General features: G+C 44.3%; 1 protein-coding gene across 1 annotated transcript in view; it reads left to right on the top strand.

Moving 5' to 3' along the window:
* Window positions 1-25464, top strand: part of Wif1 (WNT inhibitory factor 1) — a 79226-nt gene extending 53762 nt beyond the window's left edge. Inside the window, exons 4-10 of the mRNA XM_052165740.1 lie at window positions 4669-4809; window positions 6483-6578; window positions 7469-7564; window positions 14481-14576; window positions 20678-20773; window positions 21290-21385; window positions 24593-25464. Of these exons, the coding sequence (XP_052021700.1) occupies window positions 4669-4809; window positions 6483-6578; window positions 7469-7564; window positions 14481-14576; window positions 20678-20773; window positions 21290-21385; window positions 24593-24714 (743 nt within the window). The 3' untranslated portion in view covers window positions 24715-25464. The remainder of the gene's footprint in view (window positions 1-4668; window positions 4810-6482; window positions 6579-7468; window positions 7565-14480; window positions 14577-20677; window positions 20774-21289; window positions 21386-24592) is intronic.
* The last annotated feature ends 1100 nt before the right edge of the window (window positions 25465-26564 follow it).

The raw sequence follows: 26564 nt of genomic DNA, 5'->3' as shown, positions 1-26564 counted from the left end.
TAACCATTTTGGAGGTCTAGTAAAAGGATTCTTACTAAAATTCTACTTTTTTGGAGCTAGTGACGTGTGGAAAGAATGCCTTAACGGGAAATGTCTAGAGTCAACATCACTTTGTAATACTATGAAATCTAGAAAAAAATAACACTTAGAAGCTGGAGAGATGTCCCCACTGGCAAAGTGCTTGCCACACAGATCTCTGGCAAGAAACTGAGCTGGGCAGTGCTGAACTGTCATCCCAACCCCAGAGAGACTAGAATGAGAAGATCTCTGGGATTCGCTGGTCACCCAGGCTAGCCAATTGGCAAGCTGCACATTCAATGAGAGACCTTGTCTCAAAAAAAAAAAAAAAAAAAAAAATGAAGGCGGGGCTGGAGAGATGGCTCAGCGGTTAAGAGCACCAACTGCTCTTCTGAAGGTTCTGAGTTCCAATCCCAGCAACTGCATGGTGGCTCACAACCATCCTTAACGAGATCTCACGCCCTCTTCTGGTGTGTCTGAAGATAGCAACAGTGTACTTATAAATAATAATTAATAAATAAATAAATCTTTAAAAACTATGGAGAGCAACTAGGAAAATATCTGATATCAGCTCCTGCCCCTCCCCACACACGTAAAAATAATAAAATTAAATTTAGAGAGAATAGCGGATGCCGCCGGGGATCAAGAGAGATTTACAAAGGGACAGGCTTTTGGGGGTGCACAAAGTGATGTCCCCACACGGACACACCTCATTCAGCCTGCTTTTACCTTTCGCCTTGGTGTTCACATACACACATATTTTTTTTTCTTTCCCCCTTTTCATTTAGAAGCAGATGTAGGGTTTGCTTGCAAAGCCCCAGGTGCGAGAAGTTTATGGGGATTTCTGATCGTCGCGGGGCAGCGATTCGTTAGCCTCATTAGCTCGGTCACCACAGTAGGAGAAGTGAGCGGACCTTGAATTATTAAAAAGTAACCAAATCAGCTGCTTTGCTCGTAAGCATCCAGGTAGCTCTCATTATTGCAACGGGCTGTTTTATACCCCAATCGGCTAAGCTGTTCTTTTATCCCACAGGAGCCTTTGTGCCTGGACATCTCTTGATCTTTAATAGTTATGAAGTGCCTGCCTTCTGGCATTTGAAGAGAGCAAAAACAGGAAACACAAACTGTGGAGTGGTTCAGTAAAATTACTGAGTTATATGCATATTTTTCCCCATAAAGCCAAGGCCTGGCCTCTTTGAACATTCTATCATCGCATGAACAGCAGAATGTCTTAGGAATGCGGCGTGTGGAAGTTTTTAAGTGTGTGTTAATGTTGGAGGGACACCTTCTTGATTTCTCTGGGCCAGAATAAATGGCCAGTGTTTGCTGAGAGTCTGAGAGCGACAGCGACTTGAGGCACTGAGTGCTTAGGTTGAGAAGTCTTACATGCATGTATACCTGGGCATGCATGTTCCTGGGGGGAGGGGCCGGTGTGTGCTAGACATGTGTGCAAATGAGTGTGGAGCCCAGAGAACAACCTCGGGTGTCACCCACAGGAACACTGTCCACCTACCGTGAGAGAGGCATTGTCCTGGCATTCACCGAATTAGGCGCTGTTAGCCAGCCAATAAGCTTTGAGGGATCCTCCTGTCCCTGCTTCCCCCATGCCGGGATTAAAAGCCATCATACACAGCATTTTTAAAAAATATTATTTTTGTGAGTTCTTTGAGAATTTCATGGCACTTGTTTTCATATTTACACCCAGTCTCTCAGTTTCTCCCCAGGGCACCCCTGCCTATCCACCCACCCACCAAACTTCCTAGTCTTGCCCAGTCATACATACATATACATACATATATACATACACATACATATATACATACACATACACCATATACATATACACATGCACATATACCTCATATACATATACCTCATATACACATGCATCATATACATATTCACACATACACTATATACATATACACTACACATATGCATATACCTCATATACCTTATACACATACACATATACCATATACCTCATATACACATACATCATATACATACATGTATACATCATATACATATACACCATATATATACACATACACCATATACTTATACACATACACATATGCATGCACCTCATATACATATACATCATATACATATACACATACACATAAGCATGTACCTCATATACATATACATCATACATATATATACACATATACCATTTACATATACAAATACACATATGCATATACCTCATATACATACACATACACATATACCATATACATATACACATACACATATACATCATATATATACACATACACGTGCACCATATACATATACACATATACATATGCATACACCTCATATACATATATATCATATACATACACATACACCATATACATATACACATATGCATATACCTCATATACATACACATAACCATATACATATACACATACACATTCACATACACATACATGTCCATCAAAGCTAACTTGTGCCCCTTGCCCCGGGCTGGGATCTTTGTCTGACCTGAGCTTTCATAGATCTTTGTGTGCACTGTCATAATCTGTGAGTTTGTATGTGTGTCTGCCCTGTGGTGTCCATGTAGTAACCACGATTCCAGCTCTTACAGCCTCTCTGTCCCCTCTTCCCAGGGGATCCCTGACATGTGAGTGAAGGGCCATCCCATTCACCCACTCAGCGTTGAGCTCTCCAGTCCACTTATCTCTGTAGTAGACTACAGAAAGCACTCGTGCACACCAGCATTTATACTGGGTTCTAAGAATCAGGCTCAGGTCTTCATACTCACAAGGCAATCACATTACTGACTGAGCCCTTGTCTAATCAGGGAACTGTTTATAATTCTTTTTTTAAAGGTTTATTTATTTCTTATATGTGAGTACACTGTAGCTGTCTTTAGACACTCCAGAAGAGGGCATCAGATCTTATTACAGATGGTTGTGAGCCACCATGTGGTTGCTGGGATTTGAACTCAGGACCTTCAGAAGAGCAGTCAGTGCTCTTAACCGCCAAGCCATCTCTCCAGGCCCCCAGTTTATAATTCTGTGATGTTGAGATTGAGTGCCTGCTGCCTCTCCCCTTCTTTCTTCCTATAAGGGAAGAGGGTCAAATGACAGGATGCCCTGGGGTAAGACCCATGCCCACGTGCTCGCGGGAGGAGTATTCCATTAGAATACATTTCATCTACTTCTCCATAAGTCAGTTTATGTGCAGTCAACTGTGTCGATGCATACTTGAATGCCATGCGAGTTATTCTTAGTTTTCCTAAACTGGTCTCTTTCAGCGTGCTTTAGAGTACACAGTGCAGCCTGTGCTGGATTGCACAATGTTTCAATCAAGGTTTCAAAGAAACCTTGTTTCCTTCAGCCGTTGGTAGAAGTAGACCTCCATGCACAGGCTATTGCTGAAGGACATGGCTCTATTTCTACTATCTCTTGGCAAATGCCAGGGCCTGTGTTTTGTAAGCACATAAAGAAGATTGTGTGACCAGGTTGTGGGAGTAATCCCCAGCTCTCTTCTTCTAAGCCTAGGAGGAAGGAACAGTCATAGTCCAAACGGAAAAGGTTTACCTTGGTTTAATGAGATGAGTCCATGCTTGGTAGCCGTACCCACCATGCAAAGCTCTGCCTACACTTACTGACAGAACTTGCATTTGCTTGCTTGCTTGTTTATCATTTATTTACTTTAGGCAGAACTGGAGTTTAGTTGCCAGCTAGACCAGTCTTCCTCAGCAGGTGATGTGTTAATCCACTATATTCTGCAAAGTTCTATAATCAGTCTCTCGCCCAGTCAACATCTGATTAGCCCCTTTCACCTTGTGACTATTATGAAATCATTGGCCTCCTCATTCTCCTTGTGCAGAAACATTGCGCATTGCTACATCCTGCTTTCTGGCTTTGTTGTCAATATCTGGACACAACAAGTACCAAACAGATGTGCAAGTGGTTCCAAGTCCTGAAGCTAAGTCATGAGACGTGGTCTATCTACTGCATTAGCTTAGCACACCAAATACTGCATTTTACAAATGCATATCTTGAGAAGACAGTAACCTGGCTGACTCGGTCACCACTGGAGTCCAGGCTGAATTGCAGAATATTTTCAGAGAATTTGTTTTGATACTTTCAAACCAGAAGAATACAAAATAAACAAGCAGGCTATTGTTCCTAGGAATCATTTAATGGAAATTATATTACATTCTATATTATGCCTATTTCTGGCTCTTTGGGGATGGTAATTATTCCCATAAATGTCTCTTTCTAATTAATTAATGTATGCTTCCTTTTGCATCTTTGATTTCTAGACCCAGAAAAAAAAATTTTTTTTTAATATTTTGAGACAGGATTTCTCTGAGGAGACCAGGCTGACCTTGAACGCACACAGATCTGCCTGCCTCTACCTCTCAGGAGCTAGGATTTTCTTAAATGCCCTGATTGAAAAAGAAAAACAAACAAATAAAACCTTTTTAAGGTATGAAAACAGGTGCACCCCACACACACTGCATAAGTTCCACAGAAAATGCCCAGGTAATCAAAATACCCTGTCAACTCCCGTGGAGATAACATGAAAATCACAGAAGCCTCTTGCTCTCTCTTCCTGTGATTTCTGTAAAACCAGAATTAATTGGCTAAACTGACTTCGCAATCTCTCTTTTCCTTTCAGTCGTTCAAGTTGGTTTCCCGTGTCTCGGCAAACAGGACGGGGTGGCAGCATTTGAGGTGAATGTGATTGTCATGAATTCTGAAGGCAACACCATCCTTCGGACCCCGCAGAATGCCATCTTCTTTAAAACATGCCAACAAGGTGAGCACTGATGGCTACTTAGGAGAAGGCTTTGGAGGAGGGGAGAACGGGGCTGGTTTTGTTTCATTTTCTGTGTATATATACTTTGTAGGGGAAGGGTAGTGCCTTAGCCAGGTGATGGTGCGAACAGACACCATCACCAAGGACAACATTTAATCGGGGCTGGCTCACAGGTTCAGAGGCTCAGTCCATTATCATCAAGGTGGGAGCAGGGCAGCATCCAGGCAGGCATGGTGCAGGAGGAGCTGAGAGTCCTACATCTTCATCTAAAGGCTGCTAGGAGAAGACTGGCTTCCAGGCAGCTAGGATGAGGGTCTTAAAGCCCAAGCCCACTGTGACACACCTGCTCCAACAGAACCACACCTACTCTAACAAGGCCACCACTCCTCTAACAAGGCCACGCCTACTCCAACAAGGCCACACCTACTCCAACAGGGCCACACCTCCTAATAGTGCTACTCTGTGTGCTAAGCATATACAAACCATTAAATGTAGTAAACACATTGTCCATTAACAAGTACTAAGATTTTCTCCAGCTTTGACACCACACCGGAACATTAGGGATTCCAGCGTGCTGTCAAAGCATGGGCTCTTCTTCCCCCTTTCTTAGCACATTTAGGAGTCCCCAGGTGTATCTTACCTACAGGCACAGACTTCCCAGTTTTGTGTTCCGGTTCCTCCTTGAAGGTATCAGCCACCACCAATGTGCCTCCCCTGTTGAAAGCCACACTACCCATGCCCCTGCCAAATGCTTGGCACAGTTCACAGCCACAGAAGATACAAAGCCACGGTCACCCATGGCCCTGCCAGGCAGGGCCTCCACACCTAATTGCTTTACCCTGGGTGTCCACTAAGTAGAAGGAGGAGGCCCTTTCCTGTTCCAGCATTAAGTTTAAGCTATGGAACCAGTCAATGATCTAAATGTATACAAAAAAAAATAAATAAAAATAAATAAAAATAAGGCATCTACTATCTGGCCGTGAATATTGAAAGCAACACCCCTCATTCCTCTGGTGTGGATTTAAAGATTTAATAGAGTTAATATTTGTCTTAGAGTTTCCATTGCTAAGATGAAATATCATGACCAAAAAGCAAGTTAGGGAGGAAAGAGTTTATTATTGAGCTAGCACTTCCCTATCACTGATCATCATTGAAAGACGTCAGGATAGGAACTCAAACAGGGCAGGAACCTTGAGGCAGGAGCTGATGCAGAGGCCATGGAGGGATGCTGCTTACTGGCCTGCTCATCATGACTTGCTCAGTCTGCTTTCTTACAGAACTCTGGGACCTCCAGCCCAGGAATGGCCCCACCCACAATGGGCTGGGTCCTTCCCCACTGATCACTAATTGAGAAAATGGAGGCATTTCCTCAACTGAGGCTCTTTCCTCTCTGATGGCTCTGGCTTGTGTCAAACCAGTCTACACTCTATACTTTGGGAAGTGGTGGGAAGGCAGAGTAAAAATTGCTTTACCCTCTTCACGTACGACCCCTACTGTTGGAAATAAGATTGCAGGAGAAAGGTTGAAGACCAAGGGGTGTGGAAGGAAGGTTAAGGATTGTGGGTATTCAATCAGTTACATTTCGTGCACTGAAATATAAATGACCACCGAGGACGTCTCAGCCTGGCCTGACCTCAAAGACTTGCTTGACACCTTGTTTTTCTCTGGTGCAGCCGAGTGCCCCGGAGGATGTCGAAATGGAGGCTTTTGTAACGAAAGGCGGGTCTGTGAGTGTCCGGATGGGTTCTACGGCCCTCACTGTGAGAAAGGTAAGGGATATATTTGGCTTACTTCCTGATGAACGTGGATGCCACAAATGCCCCCCACGTGACTCTCTGTTCTATGAAATTATTATTTGATGATATTTTAAGGATCAGTGAAACTTTAAATAGCTGCAGAAGACAGGTTGGAAAGTTGCTCTCTGGGTCGGTTTCTGTAATGAAATAGTGGCTAGAACTTCGGCCAGAGAGCTTCTGCTCCTTGGGGTCAAGCCTCCTGCCAACCTATATTTATTTATGTATACTTTGTGACACTCTTATGAAAGTTCTGAGAAGCTGACATAACAACTGATTTAAAATTCTTCCAACTATAAACAGCTTGGTTCCCAATTAAATCCATACCTGTGTATAAGTTATAATTTAGCATAAGCAGAAAGAAGTGCTGAAAATAATTTGGGTGGTACATTTATTTCAGAGGCTACTGCCTCTGATAACATTATATAAAAAGAGATAATAGAGAAATCATTCATTGTGGACCTTTAAATACCAAGATCTTATTTGACCGGAGTAAGTGGAAAATATATTTACCTTTAAGAAACATGAATATTTTCTTATTTGCATGAATTCTTAAGAGTTTGAAGATCAAGGAACAGGGCATAAAATATTTACAGCTAAGAAATCACATCATAGTCAAGTTGATTCTGGGAAAGATTTAGTCAAGCATCCAAAGTAGAACAAAGTCAAAATTCTTGTCTAAGAAATTGCCTGAGAAGTTGAAAAATAGCCAGGTTAATGTCACAAAACAATCTTAATATAGAAAAATTGTATATGGAGAGTAAACACTTTTAGATTCATCCACAAAGTCTCAAGGTGTGGAATTTTTGACATTGCACAATGATCCTGTCTGGTCTTAATCAGAGTCTTGTCTTCTTTCTCACAAGCCCTCTGCATACCTCGATGCATGAACGGCGGTCTTTGTGTCACCCCTGGCTTCTGCATCTGCCCCCCTGGATTCTATGGTGTCAACTGTGACAAAGGTAATGGGATTTTTGTCGTTGTTAGTTTTTTTTTTTTTTTAAGATTTATGTGTGTTTATGTATGTGTGCTTGCACACAAGAACGTAGAGGACATGAGAGGCCATGAGATCCCCCAGATTTGGACTTACTGATGGTTGTGAGCCTCCACGTCGCTGTTTGGAATCGAACCCCGTCCTCTAGAAGAACAGCCAGTCTTCTTAACCACTGAATGATATCTCCGGCCCCCAAATAAGCATGGATAATGTCATTTTGCAAACCCAGTGTGTCCTGTGGGGTGAAGGCGACTGTTCTAATAATCGAAACCCTAATCTGGATGTTGCTTGACCATGCAGAGCTTTAATTTACTCCCAGAATGCTCCAGGGCAGGGATACAGGTCAGTGACCTAGACAACGTCTATCTGTGGTCCTCAGACAGGGTAGGAAGACAGGGAAAGGAAGAGAAGCCTCCTCTCATCAGCTGTGAAGCAAGAAATCCCAGCACAGTTAACATTTGCTGACACACAGATGTGATTCCTCTCCTACACTCTTTAAAGAGTCTCGGTGCCTATGACCTTGTATAGAGCCTCACTCAGTACTCTGTTTACAAGAGGTTGTGTGCCTCCTTCTAAACATGGCAATGGTATGTCAGACATCACACACAGGGAGTGGATTTCAACTTGGGCTTGAAAAACTACCTGTCCACTTAGTCCACAACTTTTCAGTTGGGAAAACATTTCTAAGTATTATGTACAGTGTATGGATTTAATGAAGGTATCCAAATGTCCATATAGTACTGCTTGCTGCAGACTATTGATTTATTAGTAAAGCATGTTTGTAAACAGACTGACAAATGCTGTTTTTTAAAGATATATTTATTTATTATATGTCTGTACTGGCTAGTTTTGTGTGTCAACTTGACACAGGCTGGAGTTATCACAGAGAAAGGAGTTTCAGTTGGGGAAGTGCCTCCATGAGATCCAACTGTGGGGCATTTTCTCAATTAGTGATCAAGGGAGGAGGGCCCCTTGTGGGTGGTGACATCCCTGGGTTGGTATTCTTGGGTTCTATAAGAGAGCAGTCTGAGCAAGCCAGGGGAAGCAAGCCAGTAAGAAACATCCCTCCATGGCCTCTGCATCAGCTCCTGCTTCCTGACCTGCTTGAGTTCCAGTTCTGACTTCCTTTAGTGGTGAACTGCAATGTGGAAGTGTAAGCTCAATAAACCCTTTCCTCCCAACTTGCTTCTTGGTCATGATGTTTGTGCAGGAATAGAAACCCTGACTAAGACAAATTGGTACCAGCGTAGTGGGGCATTCCTGTGACAACCTGACCATGTTTTGGGGAGGACTGTGGAAGGACTTTGGAACTTTGAACTAGAAAAGCCATTAGAATATTAAGAGCTCAGTGGAAAGTTTTGTAGGAGCTAGGAAGACAATGTTAAGAACAGTGCAAAAGATGGAGGCCTGGCTTGTGAAATTTCAGAGGGAAGATTAAAGACTCTTACAGTGGCCATGTTTTGATTATGAAGATTCTGTAGTTTTGGTTAGCTGGGGCTGAAGAATCAGCTGTGAGTAACAAGATACCAGAACCACTAAAGCAAACCTTTGTGTTACTGGGACTATTGATGCTGGGTAGCTGGAGCTAAGAAATTAGCAGTGATTAAGAAGAGACCAGCATCACTGAGATGAAATCTTCTGGGAAGTGTTTTCTGAGATCACAGAGAATGTGTTCCAGGGATAGCCACAGTTGTATTTTGTGCTGTGGCTGGACTTGGTACTGTGTAAGAGTCACCCAGATGGTACTGGTTTTGAAGGCATGAAGGGGTCATGAAGAGCAGCTGAGGCTCTTGGCACAGTGAGAGGCCACGGAAGGCCATTGGTGAAGGTGCAGCCTCAGTTGCAATTGATGGCCCAGGACTTGAAGGGGTCATGCATAGGAGCAGAGGCTTGTCACCCTGAAGAGAACCTATGAGAGGCTATTGGTGAAGCCCAATTACAGTGGAAGATAGCGGCGTTTTGGAGATGCCAGTACCATGCGATGACCACCAAGAACAGCAACTGCAGTGGAGTACAGGCAGCTGGAGCCTAGAAGACAAGCTGTGTGCTACAAAGGGCAGAGCTGAAGAAGTGACTCAAGCCCTTGGAGGAGCCCAGAAGATCGTGAGTTGGATCCCAGACATTGAACCATTGGAGTTTGAGTTTTGCTTTTGGTTGTGACTGTGCCCTGATATGTTTCCCTCTTGAAGGAAGAAAGTATTTTAGTGGAGCTCACAGTTAAAAGACTTTGAATTTTTAAAAGACTGAATTTTAAAAATATTGGACATTTTAAGATAATTGAACTTTTAATATGTAAAGACTGTGGGACTTTTAAAGTAATTTAGATCTTGGGAATGAATAAGAAAGTAAGGGTTGAGGCTTAATAGTGATGTGTTTGTGTGTCAAGTTGACAAGGGGTCAATTGTACTGGCTAGTTTTGTGTGCCAACTTGACACAGGCTGGAGTTATCACAGAGAAAGGAGTTTCAGTTGGGGAAGTGCCTCCATGAGATCAACTGTGGGGCATTTTCTCAATTAGATCAAGGGGGGAGGGCCCCTTGTGGGTGGTGCCATCCCTGGGTTGGTATTCTTGGGTTCTATAAGAGAGCAGTCTGAGCAAGCCAGGGGAAGCAAGCCAGTAAGAAACATCCCTCCATAGCCTCTGCATCAGCTCCTGCTTCCTGACCTGCTTGAGTTCCAGTCCTGACTTCCTTTAGTGATGAACTGCAATGTGGAAGTGTAAGCTCAATAAACCCTTTCCTCCCAACTTGCTTCTTGGTCATGATGTTTGTGCAGGAATGGAAACCCTGACTAAGACAATGTCTTATACTGTAGCTGTCTTTAGACACCCTAGAAGAGGGCATCAGATCTCATTACCGATGGTTGTGAGCCACCACGTGGTTGCTGGGATTTGAACTCAGGACCTTCAGAAGAGCAGTCAGTGCTCTTAACCACTGAGCTATTTCTCCAGCCCTAAGTTCTGTTTTTAAGAAGCATCTCTTCAGTACATTCATTCAGTACAGAGCAATACTGTATTCGTGTGTTTGTTTGGCTTGTGTGCATGTGTTTTTAGAAAGGGATAGAAAGTTAAAGCAGAGCGTTCTTGGCATGATTTAGAGGAGTGGCTTGAGGTTGTCTGCCGTCTTCGTATTTGCAGACATGTGTCTGGTTGGACTCTTGACAACCTCTGTGATGTGGGAAACAATGGATTCTCCCACTCCCAAAGACGCACACCGAGGTTTATATTGCTTGAATCACTGAACCCAAATCTACTCCCTCTGCTGTACCTCGATGCCTGTCACTCTATCTGATCAGGTCCCACCTCCTCCTAAGTGACCCAAGACTTGATCAGAGAACTTGGGTCATGAGTTTTTCCCTCCTTCAATTTGGAATTCGGCTATTTGCCTCCCGTCTTCCAGCCTCTACCTGGGATGATCACTGAAAACACTTGTATCATTGTTATCGCCCAAAGCACAGTATTAGATTGAAAATACTTTAAATGCATTATTCCTGAGGACAAAGACAACAGCAGCTTTTAACAGCAAGTCAGCAAAATGGCCCAGAGTGCATCTTCATTTGTTCAAATTCAGCATTTGGTACCTCTGCTATTTCAAAACCAGGCATCTCTCGGAATGGATTAAAACTCAGCCTATAGGAGAACTAGTGAGAAAATAGAGCAGACTTGAGCAGTGAGCTCACACACTCCCGTGATCAGTGGAAGGATCACTGACACCTGTCTTTTCAGCTGTGGCCATTGTTGCCAGGGCTTATATAATGAAAGGCCTACTGAGGTCTTTTATCTGGGCTGCTTTACCCCTCTTTATGCAGTCTGGTGAGTCCCTGCTTCCAAGAGGGAGATTGATGCTGAACTTAGTACAGACAGCTGACCGGCATAGCATGGTACCACAAAGAACTCCTGGACTCAAGCAATCCTGTTTCCAAAGTGTCTGGGACAACACATACACGCATACACACACACACACACACACACACACACATATATATACACACACACACACATGCACATGCATATATGTACATATATTATATACACACACATACTCATATATATGCACACACATATATGTATATATATTCTACACATATGCACACATATATAATGTTATAGTGTCACAAATACTGCGGAGTCATGAAGGAAAAGATATACATTTGCATTCCAGTACATTTCAAATTTCATAATATTTTGTCTTTCAGATGAAAGATTTTACTACATGTTATATTCTATAAATTTGTCTTAAAAACTTATTTGGGAAATTGTTGAAATTCTACTTGGTCTCACTAGAGACCCGGGAGCATAAAACATATTAACGTTACTGACTCAACAGAGGATTCTTGTTATTATCCACAACAATAAGAAGCAGCTGAGACACGGCTTGATTGGCATGGAGGTAGAGTTCAGCACTGTGTTTTGGAACAGACCTTGAAGAATCATGTCCATTGGCCTTGGGAGTCTGCCACAGACTTTAGGAAATAACTAGTTAAGTGCTGGCCAATCTACCCTCGGCCACGGTGAAAAGCGTTTCTGGCTCTTGGTAAACAAGGCAAGTCCACATTCTGTTGGGATAATAAAACACCCAAGACTCGGGGGTTTTACAGAGAAATGAGGCCAATGAAGCTCACAGATCTGGAGTTTCAGTAGCACTCTACCATCTGTTCGGCTCTGGTGAGGGTCTCAGGCTACATCACAACATGGTAGCCAGCCTCACAGTGGGAGTGACTGCAAGGTGAGATTACAGGGCAAGGCAAACCCAGAGAGCTTCAAGGGCTGGACAGCCCTCTAAGAACTACTGAGGTTGATGGTCCCTGCGACCTAACCACATTCCATTAAATCCCACTTCTGAGAGATTCCAACTCTCCTCCACACCGTGCTGTCTCTGGTGACCAAGTTCGAAGCTCACAAAACCATAGGACAGAAATGTTGAAAACCTTGATCAGGATGACAGACGTAGGTTTAAAAGTACTAAGAATAAGAGGAATTTATCTGAGTAGTGTCCTGGTTGGGGTTACAATTGCTGGGAAAATACACCAGGGCCAAAAGCAAATTGGAGAGAAAAGAACTTTTTTTTTTTTTTTTTTGGCTCATACTTAACATTACTGTTCATCATTGGAGAAAGTCAGGATAGGGAAGGAAGCTGGATGGAGGCAGGAGCTGATGCCGAGGCCATGGAGGGTGCTGCCTACTGCCTTCTTCCCCAGAGCTCCCTCAGCCTGCTTTCTTATAGAATCTGGGGATTGCACCACCCACAAGGGGCTGGTTCCTCCCTCATCAATCACCTATTGTGAAAATGCCTTACAGCTGGATCTTAAGGAGACAGTTTCTCAACAGCGGTTCTCTCCTTTCAGATGACTCTAGCTTGTGTCAGTTTGACACAAAACTGCCAGGACAGGTGTGGTATTGACGCCTGTAACTCCTCACGCTGGTGGCTAAGGCAGAAGAATCAGGAGTTAAGGAAGGACCAGTCAGGGCTACATAGCTGTACACATCAGCGAGCATCAGAGCCAGTGGTGTGCAGACCAAGAGAACATTGATCCTAATGTCCTCTCGCTCACTCCTCCGCTGGGGAGACACACGGACAAGTAGGGAGACAGGAGTCTCTCAGAAGAACAACTCCGCCTGAAGAACACATGGCTAAGAGCCCACCCGGAGTTGCTGCAGTTCCTACCGTCTCAGTCCCGTACCAGAGCCATCTGCCTCTGCTCCTTTCTACATCAAGATGCTAAACACACCCTCTCCTTCAGCTGGGAGGTGCTTGCGATTTGAATGCTGTTTGTCAGTTAAGAAGCCTGATGCTATGGGCCGACATTTTGATCCGAGCTTCTCTTCCACAAAGCACACACATTTCAAGCTTTCTGACTTTCGCACCGGAAGCCTTTATCCATCTGTTCTACACGACACACGGACAAAACCAGGACACATAACTGAGATTGAAAGAGCTAAGCTCTAACTTTTAGTTCTGGGCTTTTTAATTTTTTTCCCCTTTGAGGCAGGGCCCCACATAGCCACATACTCCAGGCTGGCCTCAAACTCACCACGTATCCAGAAACTGCCCTCCCTCCCTCCTGCTTCTACCTCCCTGGACTCTGGGACTACAGGCGCACACTTCTACGCCCAGCCCAAGTTCTTATTTTAACTTTCTTTACTGACTGGTGGAAGCTGCCTGCTTTTCGCTCTTCCTCTCTCCTCTTCCCGTTTCTCTATCCTCTCCTTTAAATGCCAAAGATCAGTGAAATTCAAGAAACCAACACCAAGAGGGAGAGGCTTGGGCTGAGTGACAGCGCGTTCACCTCGCAGGGCAGGGTTGTGCTTGGCTTTCGCTGTCTTTCATCTCCCAGGCTCCATTGCAGCTCCTCCTCATCCAAGGGACCTCACAGGCTCCACCGCAGCCTGTCTCTCTGGATGCAATTACTCGAGTCTTTCTCCAAGTACTGTGACAGTCTCTTTTAAAATCCTGTTCATTAAAACGAACCTTCATTCATCGGAGAGCCACTTCCTCCTGGTTGTTGGACCTGACACCTTTGTCTTGCCTCTCCCTTTATCTAACCCAGGGAAGTTTCCTGCCTTTATCTTCCAACTTGATGCCTTCAAAAATTTTTTTTCTTGGATCTGTAGATTTTTTTTAAAGAGCATAGATTGTATTTTATTATACCTTTTTGGTAGGAATGAATACAATGTGTCGATAACCCTATTCTCTCTTAAATTCTTTGTAATTTGACTGCAATTGTAATTTGAATCGATTGTTTTAAACCTGTAAGGCGGGTTGTTTATTATGTAAACAAGAAGGAGCTAGACATGCAGTCGGGGCAGTATCATCACCCACTTTAAGGGAAATTTTTGCTAGGCTTAACTTCCTGTCTGACGGGGCACCTTGTCATTCTTTCTAACAGCAAACTGCTCAACCACCTGCTTTAATGGAGGGACCTGCTTTTACCCGGGAAAATGTATTTGCCCTCCCGGACTGGAGGGAGAACAGTGTGAACTCAGTAAGTACAAACTTCCACTTTCTTTTTTTTTCTTTTTCTTTTTCTTTTTCTTTTTCTTTTTTCTTTTTTCTTTTTTCTTTTTTCTTTTTTCTTTTCCTTTTTCTTTTCTTTCTTTCTTTCTTTTTGCTTTGGGGTGTGGCTTTGGGCGGGGACCCCCCCCCCCAAACAAGTCTGTCTTGTGCTTCCTTTTGCCACTGATTAATCCAAAGCCTAGGTAGACCCAAGACCTCCTGTGAGATCTTAAGCCAGTGGTTTCTTGTTACTACTACCCCAGAGGCTCCAGACAAATGCTCCCGGAGTTTGTCTACATACCCACAAGCACAGAGGGTATACTCCTGCCGATCAGTCTGGGCCTATTGAGCCATCTAAAAGGAAAGGATACACACACACACACACACACACACACACACGCATGCACGCATGCACGCGGGGAAAAGAGTGCAAGAGTGCATAGCAATTATAGTTAACACCACACCCTGAATGACTCCCAGGGTTATATTATGTAAAAGGAGGCGGACACACAAAGGACACACCCATGAGTCCAGAGTTCAAGAGTACAACCTAACTGATTGAGAATGGAAAGTGTGATTGCCTGTGGTGGGACCAAAAGGAACTTGGGGGTGCTGGAGATGCCTGGGTGATCTTCAACAGTTGTTAGATGAGTGCCCTTAGAAAAAAATAGCTGAGCTGTAAGCTTAAAACTGACACCCACTCTGCCTACACTGTACCGGCCCGACTGTTGTGTTTCCACACAAAAAGAATGGGATTGTTCCACAGTCTAGAACTCCTCAAACCACTCAGATCTCTCTTTGAAACTCAGAAAGAGCCAGTTCAGTCTAAGGCATGAGACAATCTGCACAGACGTTCATAGAGGTACCAGCCACGCAGTTGTTGAGCTGTTAAGCCATCGGGGTGCCTGCCGAGGGGTCTCCCTCCGCCTTTTCCATGGGCGTCCATGGGGGAAGGCCTTCCCAACTGCGCAGCCTCTAAAGCTCTGCTCTGCTTGCTTGGTACAGCCCTTGTTTCCAAAGCTGAGGTAGATTCAAAATTGAATAATGCGAAGTTCCTGTTTTAACTTTCAACCTCGAATTTATTTGTGGGTTTTTTTGTCCTTTAATGAGTAGTGGATGAAGTAACCATTTTTATAGAGTTCAAATGGAATAGTTCTGAAGTTTCCATAGAACATGTAATTAATTGTCAGGATGTGGTTTCTGCTCTTATTAATTACTCTTCCCTGATAAAGACATCTCGAGCTCCCCCCGCCCCAGCAATTTTCGCCCGATGCTCAGCCCCAGACACTGCATACTTAGTTTGTTTACGAGTCTTTGTTCCTGGTCTCATTTCATATAAGGGTGCCCTTTTATGTCCATATGAACTTTCCTCAGGTGGAAGATCTCTCTCTCTCTCTCTCTCTCTCTCTCTCTCTCTCTCTCTCTCTCTCTCTCTCTCTGCCTTTGTCTCTCTCTGTCTCTGTCTCTCTCCCTTCCTCCCTCCCTCCCTCCCTTCTTCCCTCCCACCTTCCTTTTCTTCCTCTACCTCTTCTTCCTCTTCCCTTCCTCCTGTCTTTTCCCCCTTTTCCTTCTCCAGCCTTCTCTTTCTCCCTTCCCTTCTCTTTCCTGCTTTTCTCTTCTTTTTTAAATTCTTTAAAAAAAAAAAAGATTTATTTACTATATGTGAGTACATACACGGTCGTTGTCTTCAGACACACCAGAAGAGGGCATCAGGTCTCATTACAGATGGTTGTGAGCCATCATGTGGTTGCTGGGAATTGAACTCAGGACCTCCAGAAGAGCAGTCAGTGTTCTTAACCGCTGAGCCATCTCTCCAGCCCCCTTTTTAAATTCCAACTGGACCAAAAATGCAGGGTTTTGAAAACTCATCATAAATCGAACCACAAGTTTTATTCAAATCCCTTTAGGAAACTTCCTGCTTTGATTAAAAGAAACACCACCAGGAATAAAAGGGGGTAGATAGGTGTGAAGTCAAAATGCAGACAAAATGCAGAATTGAACTATTTATTCTTATTTTTTAGTGAATCTGTAATAAGCATACTGTACTACAGCATCTTAAAGTGTATAATCCTGTCACCTCTACCTGATGACTTCAGAACGCTTTATCCCACCCTACCCCAAAACAAGCAAACAAGCAACCATCCATACATAGGAGTATTAGAGACTTCTTCCAAGTCCCCTCGTAACCCCAGGGCCTGACCCCCACCAGACAGTTGACTTCTTTCTCTTTAGCTTTGCCTGTTCTGATCATCTCACAGGAACGGAGTCATAGCGTTTTGTGCCCAGTCTTTCACTCACGGTCATTGTTTTCAGGGATCACACGTGGAGTAGAAGGTGGCATCCCTTCTCTCCTCTGCGTGGCTGAGTGACATCCAGCTGTGTGGACAGACCTCATTTGTTTATTCACTTACCAGATGAGGAACATTTGAATTGTCCCCACACAAGGGTTACTGGAACAAACCAGTTGTGAATATTTGTGAGCAAGTCTGCATTTTTAAATGTGTGTGTGTGTGTCTGTGTGTGTCTGTATCTGTGTGTATCTGTATGTATCTGTGTGTGTATGTATGTGTATTTGTTCATGTGTGTCTGTGTCTGGTATCATGTGCACGCACATGCACCTATTTGTCTGTGTATGTATCTATGTGTGTCTGTGTGTGCTTCTGTGTGTATGTTTGTGTATGTAAATGTGTGTGTCTGTGTGTATCTGTGTGTCTGTATCTGTATATGTCTGTGTATATATCTATGTGTGTCTGTGTGAGTATCTGTGTATGTCTGTGCCTGTGTGTATCCATGTGTGTGTTTGTGTGTGTATATGTGTATCTATGTATCTATGTGTGTCTGTGTGTATCTGTATGTGTATCTGTATGTGTATCTCTGTGTGTGTGTGTGTATGTGTGTATGTGTATGAATATGCTATAGCATATATGTGCAGATCAGAGGACAACTCTTGAGAGACAGTTCTCTCCTTCTGCCTCCTCGTGGCTTCTGGGGACTGGACTAATGTCTTCTGGCCTGCTGAGCCATCTTGGTGACCCAAGTTTGCCTAGAAGAATTGTGGAACCATCAGGGAATTCGTTTCCTGAGGTTGTTTCTCATCTCTCAGCCCACCAGCAACTCCAATTCCTCGCACTCCCACCACAGTTCATATCCTTTCGGAAGGACATGAGTCTGTGTTCAACTATCTGTCAGCTGTATTTCCATTTCTCCTGACTTCTACCAGTAATGAAGCCCTCTCAAGCCTCATCGACCTTGCCTTGTGAGTCGCTGGGTCAGTCAGAGAGCATCCTGAGGTCTGTCTGGGATGCCAGTTGTGCATATATCTTGCTCTGTAAGGCTAATAGTTTTCCTAAGAATCTTTCATAGAACTTCAACCAAAAAGGCCACAAAAATTACTCATGTTATAAATAAGTTTAGAAATAACTTAGCAGGACCTTGTCATAAAGGTTCTCTGTAGAAAATACTTGGACTGTTAAAATAAATAATTAAAAAAACCACTAATCATTGTAAGGCTCAGATGTAGTGGTTGTTGTCCCTTGAACAGCCTGTATCTTTTTCATCCTTTTGTCCGTGAAACAGAGGCACAACGTGAAGTTATCCCACAGTCTCACAGGTGGGGGGAATTTGATGTCTTCACTGTGTGTGCCTTATGGTCCGGCATTGCTCTCATAAGGACTGATGGATGGGTTGTACTACAACGCTGTTTAAACAGTGATGTCTTCCTGTCCTTAGACAACACTTCATCTCTACAAATAGGCTGACTCCTCTGGGTTTCAGTATAGCCATGTCCCACCAATACAATGTGGTTGCAAAGTACTTTCAGGCAAAAGTAGTCAATAGTAAGACACCCTGGGTGTTCTGAAAGCTGAAACAATCAGATGGTGAGGTGTGATCCTACAGTCTTTGTACAATTTCCAGCCTGTCAGTCCCTGGGAATCACAATCCTGACAGGTACCAGCCAAGAGGGACCTTCCTCCTTCCCTCCCAGCTGAAGAGAACTGAAAAGTCTTCATTTTCCTCTTACTAAGAATACAAACATTCCAATAGAATCAGGGAACAGTGCCGGACCATAAGGCACACACCGTGAAGACATCAAATTCCCCCCCACCGGTGAGACTGTGGGATAACTTCACGTTGTGCCTCTACCGGTCATTCTGACCACCAACTTCACACCCCCAGCCCCCACCCCCCCATCCCCACCCCACCATGGAGCACAGAGTTCATTGAGTTGCTCACATGGAAGGGCCACGCGTCTTTGCCACCTAATGATCAACCCCCATGGAGTTGGCGTGAATAGCCCCAAAGCACTGGAGAGAATTCGGCATCGTGATCCAGTTTTGTGGCTGTGCTGGGCTCAGATGGTCTTTGGAAATTTGGAGTTAGTGAATTTTATTTTCATCCAGTGTTGGGATAATCATTAAGCAGTTGAGAGTGTTCTTTAGATATTTATTTATTATATTTAAGTACACTGAAGCTGTCTTCAGATACACCAGAAGAGGGCATCAGATCTCATTACGGATGGTTGTGAGCCACCTTGTGGTTGCTGGAATTTGAACTCAGGACCTTTGGAAGAGCAGTCAGTACTCTTTTTTGTTTGTTTGTTTGTTTTGTTTTTGTTTTTTCAAGATAGGATTTCTCTGTGTAGCCCTGGCTGTCCTGGAACTCACTCTGTAGACCAGACTGGCCTCGAACTCAGAAATCTGCCTGCCTCTGCCTCCCAAGTGCTGGGATTAAAGGCATGCATCACCACTGTCTGCAGTCAGTGCTCTTAACTGCTGAGCCATCTCTCCAGCACCTTTAGAGAGTGTTCTTTAGAAATCAGGACTCTCTGGGGCATTTAGTGGTCAGTAAAAGAGGTGGTCTTTGAGACTGGGACTGTAGCTCTGTTGGGACAAGAATACTTGTCTAACACACACACACATCCCCTTGTTTGATCCCCAGCGCTGAATAAAACTGTTTATCATGGTGCACACTTAGGACCCAACCCTGGGAAGGTGGAAATAAAAGGATCAAAAAGAAGTTTAAGGGCATCCTCACCTCCGTAGTGAACTGGAGGCCAGCCTGGGCTACATGAGACTCTGTCTCAAGAAAGAGAGGTGGCGAGCCTTAGGGGGGAGAAGCCAAAGTCTAGTCTATTGCAGATTTTCAAGGCCTTAACCTCCCAACATTGTTGTGTGCATATTGTCCTTGTGACTAAATGTGCTTTGTCTAACTTATAAACATAAAAAATTGGGGGGGGGGGGAACATACAAAGTAAAAACTTAAATGTTTGTAGCAAAACACTTTTCATATGAAGTTCAGCTCTTTTGTCAAAAACAATGCTTATTAGAAAATAAGCTTTGTCTCAACTTTTCTTTGGCCATAAAGAAAAGAGTTCATGAGAGAAAGGTGATTTGTTAATGGCAAAGATTTAATTAGTTAATAAAAAAAAAAAACAAAAACAAAGACATGAAGAAGAGCGGAATCCCAAACTGGTGACCACAACCTGGTGGTCACTGGTTGGCTTCCGGCACAAAGTCTCTCACCTGGCAGGGAGTGGCTTTAGCTTTGGGTTATCAGCCCCTTATCAGTTACTTCTAAAAAGTCATCCTTCAAATAGAAAATTCTAGATTGTAGAGGAAAATAAATATGAAAGATGCTAGGCTAAGCAATCATCAGGTGTTGTTATAGACAGACTCATTTCCAGAAGAAGTGCTATGCAAAAAACCAGAAGTTATAGAAAATTTCATGTGGTTAAGTCAGTCATATATTACGTTGTAGAACACTGTATAAAACTACAAGATTTATAGGCCAGATTAGTTTCAATTTTCCTATTTGTGCATTTGGAAGTTCATTCACTGTGGGAAAAGAAGCATTATATTTCATATGTTATATGTTATGAGTTAGTTATATGTTGTAAGTTACATATTGTATAACATAAATAATCATGTCAGTAATTGGCTTGTCTCCAAAACCAAAAACAATATAAAAGTCGGCATAGACATAAAGTGATTGACATTTCAAAGCTTTTCTGGTCTCAAAGCCTTGTTGCTCCTTTGAAGGATGCAGTGACTGTGCTCCTTCCGTACTTAGCCTCGCCTCTCTCTGCTGCAGGCAAATGCCCCCAACCCTGCCGAAACGGAGGAAAATGCATTGGTAAGAGCAAGTGCAAGTGTCCAAAAGGTTACCAAGGAGACCTGTGCTCTAAGCGTAAGTACCACGCAGTGGCCCTGTGGGTGCAGGGCAGCTGAATTAACGTCCTCTCTGGATATGTATCGTGTCCATGCCTGATGCATGGTGTCTGGGCATCGGGGCTGACCTTCCGCCTTGATTGATGTATATGCTACTTTTACTTAGATTAGACCACAGGTGCTGTGGGAATCCCCGAACATAAAATATTTATGCACACAGCCGAATTCTTTCGTTGTTTGTTTTGTTTTGTTTATTAGGGATTTTCTTGAATAATTTCCCAGGATGCAACAGCTTCAAAATCGCACTGAGAGTCCTTGTTTATGAGAAACATGATGCTTAGAGTGTAAAGACCCTTCCTAAGCATTTTTTCTTTCAACTTTGAAGCTGACTTTTGGCTGCAAAATGACTTAGGAAAAAAAAAATAATGGGGAAAGCCGAAATGAGCACAGCCTAGAGGGAAAGTAGCAATGTAGCTATTTTAAGAGAAAGACACAGAAAAATCGAGGAAACAGCTTTGCTCTGCCCTGATTCTAGCTGTCTGCGAGCCTGGCTGCGGAGCCCATGGAACCTGCCACGAACCCAACAAATGCCAGTGTCGAGAGGGTTGGCACGGGAGGCACTGCAATAAAAGTGAGTAGAGGAGCTCTGGGGGCGTGGCTCTGGGGGCGTGGCTCTGGGGCGTGGCTCCTGGGGCGGAGCTCTGGGGAGCCACTTCCTCAGATAACCTGTAACTCAGCCCCGAGGCTATGCCAATACACACTCTCTCTGTTTCTCCCCCCTCTCTCTTTCCCTCTTCCTCTCCTTCTCTTTCCCTCTCCCTCCCTCCCTTCTTCTCCCTTCCCCTCTGGCCTCCGCTCATCTCTTCTATCAATTTCAAAGCCAATATAGCTTCAGAATAAAAGGCCTGTAAAATGCCACCAGTTCTGTTAAAACATCTCCACAAATATTCTCTAGGTTAGATTGATAATACGGGATACCTCAGTAATTCGGTGTACCGAGGGAGGAAACGGATTAGCTAAAGTCGGCTTGCTTTCCTTCTCTCTCTCTCTTTCTGTCATGGTGTGGAGGGTCCAACCTAAGCCACAAGCCTTACGAGGGAAGTGTCCGGGTCTAGCACTAAACACGATCTGTCCTTAACATTTTCAGTGAGCACCAGTATCTACTGACCTCTGGTTTCAAGCTTTATTGACTTATATATAATGCACAACATGTGTTTCTGAGACCTTTCAGTAGCACTGGATATAATGTTTGGATGAATTGCTTTGAAGGAAAGGACAGGCCCACGAAGCCCCTCCTGGGAAAATATTCTAACGTAATTGTGTCTTTCGGATTTACTGACTGACCCATAAATTAGCGATGTAGATGAACTGCAGGACTATTTTATACATGAGTTGAAGCTTAATAAATGGAACCATTCAGCATCGACGGGTGTCCCCCTCTGTGCCCAAGGCATTGGGACCACAGGAGCAAGTAGGAGGGGAAGACCCTGCCTTGTAGGGAACACAGTCCAGGACACAGAGTGGGAATGACTGACAGGTATACAAAATGACAGCGACATCTGTCACCTAGATCAGCTTCCTGTGTGCATGGCCACTGTCTGCCTGGCTTTAACGAAATGGAGGTCCTCTCCTCTCCTCTCCTCTCCTCTCCTCTCCTCTCCTCTCCTCTCCTCTCCTCTCCTCTCCTCTCCTCTCCTCTCCTCTCCTCTCCTCTCCTCTCCTCTCCTCTCCTCTCCTCTCCTCTCCCCTCCCCTCCCCTCCCCTCCCCTCCCCTCCCCTCCCCTCTCCCCTTCCCTCCCCTCCCCCCTTCCCTCCCCTCCCCCCCTCCCCTCCCCTCTCCCCTCCCCTCCCCTCCCCTCCTCTCTCCCCTCCCCTCCTCTCTCCCCTCCCCCTCCCCTCCCCTCCCCTCCCCTCCCCTCCTCTCCTTTCCTCTCCTCTCCTTTCCTCTCCTCTCCTCTCTTCTCCAAGAACACTCCAAGGACAGATTATCCCAATCTTGCGGTACCTCCAAAACACCAAGATCCACATTTGATTTGAATAAATCACTTACACATCAGATATTTTTCTAGAACAGTTTTCAGAGGGTAGTGCAACACAGCCCAGCGAGCGTACCCAGCCAGTTAGGCACAGAGGTACCGTCACCCATCCAAAAACAAACACAAGTTAGGAGCCTTCCTGTCTCCGCCACGAGGAACCCACCATGTGTACTTCACTGTAGACCATACTGGTCCCTCTGCCCTAAGTGGTACCTCTATCAGGGCAAGGCATTGCATGCAAAACCATGTCCTGGTACTTGTTCGATTGTAAACCTATTCTGGGGTGGCCACCCAGCTGTTTTGTACATTAACTAAGAGAATGGAGCTGAAAGAATGGGGTTTATTTTGACTAGGGGAGGTGACAGGGAACGTCTGAGTCACAAGAGTTCTGGTAAAGAGCAGATTCCCAGCGGGGTGGCACGTTGGGAGGTCCTAGGCACCCAGGCGTCATAAAGGAGGGGAGGGTCCTGGAGACCGACCAACTCTGCTTAGGCTCTTCCACCCTCCCCAGCAGGGAAGCTGGGCTTCATGGGTGGCAGACCAGGCAGTACGGGAGCCGCTGGGCTTCAAGCGCATTGTTGGCTCCGCGCTTTGACAGTCTGTGAGCTAGTAGCCGACGCACTGACAATTCAAAGAAACACACTCAGCAGTGGGGCTCCGTGCTCAAAAGCTGCTTGACGGCATGCTTGCATTTAAAAACCACAAGGAGCACATGAAATGTTGGGTTTGATTGACTCTGATGCACAGGACAATGGAGACAAGATTTTTTTTAAAAGATGTAATTGCTGTCTTGAATCCATTTATGGGAAAGCAAAAAATTTTAAAAAATTAAAAAAAAAAAAAGTTGGTGCCCCCAGAACCTCCAGAAGTTCCCGAATGGAAAGGAAGGAGGCTTCAAAAATAGACGGACAGACAGACGGACAGACAGACAGACAGATATATAAGAGAGTTTCATAAATAGAGCTGGAGATCGGTAGATGACCACTTTGAGCAAAACTCACAAATCCTGCTGATAGAAATCAGTTCAAAGCCAGGCGTGGTGGCACACGCCTGTAATCCTAGCACTCTGGGAGGCAGAGGCAGGCAGATTTCTGAGTTCGAAGCCAGCCTGGTCTACAGACTGAGTTCCAGGACAGCCAGGACTACACAGAGAAACACTGTTTCGAAAAACCAAAAAACAAAACAAAACAAACAAATAAAAAAAAAAAAACAAAACAAGAAATCAGTTCAAATCATAGCTCTTCTCGACCATGCAGGGCAGAAGTCCTGATCCCAGTAGAACTGTGTTGTGTGAGTGTGGTAAACTTGGTCCTGGGATCTACAAGAAGAACAGAAGCTGCCGTATTGAACTGCATTCACATAAGTGAAAAGAACCAGTGATCAAATTGTCACCAGGACCTTGGAGACCTCAACCTGGAACCAGCCCTTCCATTCAGCCATCCTGTGGTGGGCCTAGCAGCATAGCTCACATCAGAAGTTCAAGGTCAACCCAGGCTACAAGAGACAGAGACAGACAGACAGAGACAGATTGATTTTCTACACAATCAAAATATCTAGAGAGTGGCAGACCCAGGGCAAAGCATATCTAATGGAATCAGTAACAGGTTTTGGTGAGCAGACCTTGAACCTGTCACCCGGTGTCATTCAGGTAGCTCTGTGTTGGTCACTACTATGGTCTCACTCAGCGTTAAAAAGGAAACTAGCTTTATTTGAATGGTTAATGAAAAATCTGAAGAGCCTGGGGTTTTTTGTTTTTTTTTTTTTTCAGTTTCTTTTCTTTTAAGCTGTGAATAATTTTGCAGGGTACGGAGCCAGCCTCATGCATGCCCCAAGGCCAGCAGGCGCCGGGCTGGAGCGGCACACGCCTTCACTTAAAAAGACTGAGGAGCGGAGGGAGCCACCTGAATCCAATTACATCTGGTGAACTCCGCCATCTGAAATGGTTCAAGTTACACCGGGTTCACAGCCTCTGTTAACCTTCCGCGTGTTGGATGTTCAAATGATGTCCATTACACTTTAGAATACAGGCCTGAATTTTATTAGCTTCGTTATAAATCACTGGGCTGATATTTACTCTTCCTTTTAGGTTTTCTAAGCGTGTCTAGCATGATGGTATAGGTTTCCTTCCTTCAGTCCTTTGGGGACAGATCTTCTCCGATGTCAGTTGATCGGGTTAAAAAAAAAAATCTGTCTTTTCAGTGTGTAGTTGACAGATACTTGCAAAATCACAACACATTTGTGGTCTTAGGATGGGGAGCGTTGGAGAGGTTAAACTGGGCAACGATGCATAAATCACAAGGTTAAAACAGATAACAGTGTTTAAGCTACAGTAGTTCGAATTTTATTGTCAAATATTTGGACATTTGTCTAATTAATATTTCAGTTTATCCCCCCCTTCCCCCGTCTTGAATGAATCTATTTCACCCTTGCTGTTACTCTAGATAGTTCAGTTTTGAGCGGGGAACAACGTTTAAAAAGGACAACATTACACTGGCATTACAGTGGCATTTAAACCATATAATATATTGTAAACACGACGAGATAAGGAATATAATGTATGAAGCCTTTGCATTGGATGGCAGCAATATAATATATTGTAAACAAAACACAGCTCTTACATAGTAAACATTTTATACTGTTTGTATGTATGAAATAAAGGTTCTGCTTCCATTTCCTGAGTGTCGCATGGGTCTTTGTAGGACTGCTAGCTGGTGGCAATAAAGATGGTTACTGACTAGTGGTGCTCCACACTGTCACAGAAGAGGTCCAGTCCGCTGACCACACCCCAGCATCCCTTCTCCTCCATGCCCCTCCCCACCTGCTTTCTTCCTGTACCCCAGGACACTGCCTGTAAGACCCCCCCCCCCCCCAGTTAGGTCACATCTCAGCCTGTTGTATCTTTCAAGACATCTGCTCTGACTAGGATGTACTGAGCCCGTCTCCACTTCTGTTTCATGAACAGAACAGCAGAGACCAGATGTGGTTTAGGGGGAAGGGAAATGCATGGCTCTACAGTCTGATAAAACCTTGTGTCACAGCAGAAGGCCCAAAAAGGAGGAAGATACCTGAGCAGGGGAAAATGAACTTGTGTTTGCCGCAACCAGATCCCGGGGTGACTAACACACTCGGCAAAAACATTCACTAATGACTTACGGAGGCAGAAACCTCATGATGCCACCCTGGCTTATTAAGTGGCCCTGCCAACAGTTGCCTTGGGAATTATACTTCCCACATTAGAACTCTGGGGGGCAGGGGGGGTCACTTGCAGCCATAGCGATATCCCACTAGTGGAAGGTTTACTAAGACTGGTTGAATGCATCGGAATTTCTCACTATTCTGTACTTAACCTATTGACCCCAAGTACAGTAAGTGTTTTTATTACCCTATAAAGCAAATATTGCCATTTCCTTTATTATAGGTAGGAAGCCAAAGTATGGGGAGAGTAAGACATTTGTGCCAAAACACAAATGATAAACCACGCAGTCTGACTCCAAGGAGATGACACGATGTCGCTTTCCCTGTTTACATCCCCACGGTGAAGCACACCTTGATGATCCAAGGGAACTGCTTCCTAGATATGCTGCTCACCCTCTTTCTCTGGAGCGGAGAGAAAGCAGGCTTTATTTCATACATAGCCTGGCTCCAATGAAGTCGCTTCCTGTTGGGGGAGTGGCTTGATCAGGTGTATAATACAGGAGGTGAGCTCCAGGAACGGAAGTTAGACTACGCAAAAATTACAGGCTGAAGCAATCCACGCTGACCACTTTCCACCCT

This window comes from Apodemus sylvaticus, chromosome 20, assembly GCF_947179515.1.
Source record: "Apodemus sylvaticus chromosome 20, mApoSyl1.1, whole genome shotgun sequence".
Classification (NCBI taxonomy): Eukaryota; Metazoa; Chordata; class Mammalia; order Rodentia; family Muridae; genus Apodemus; species Apodemus sylvaticus.
The sequence above is the reverse complement of the archived record's forward strand: the minus strand, read 5'-3'. Positions and strand labels throughout refer to the sequence as shown.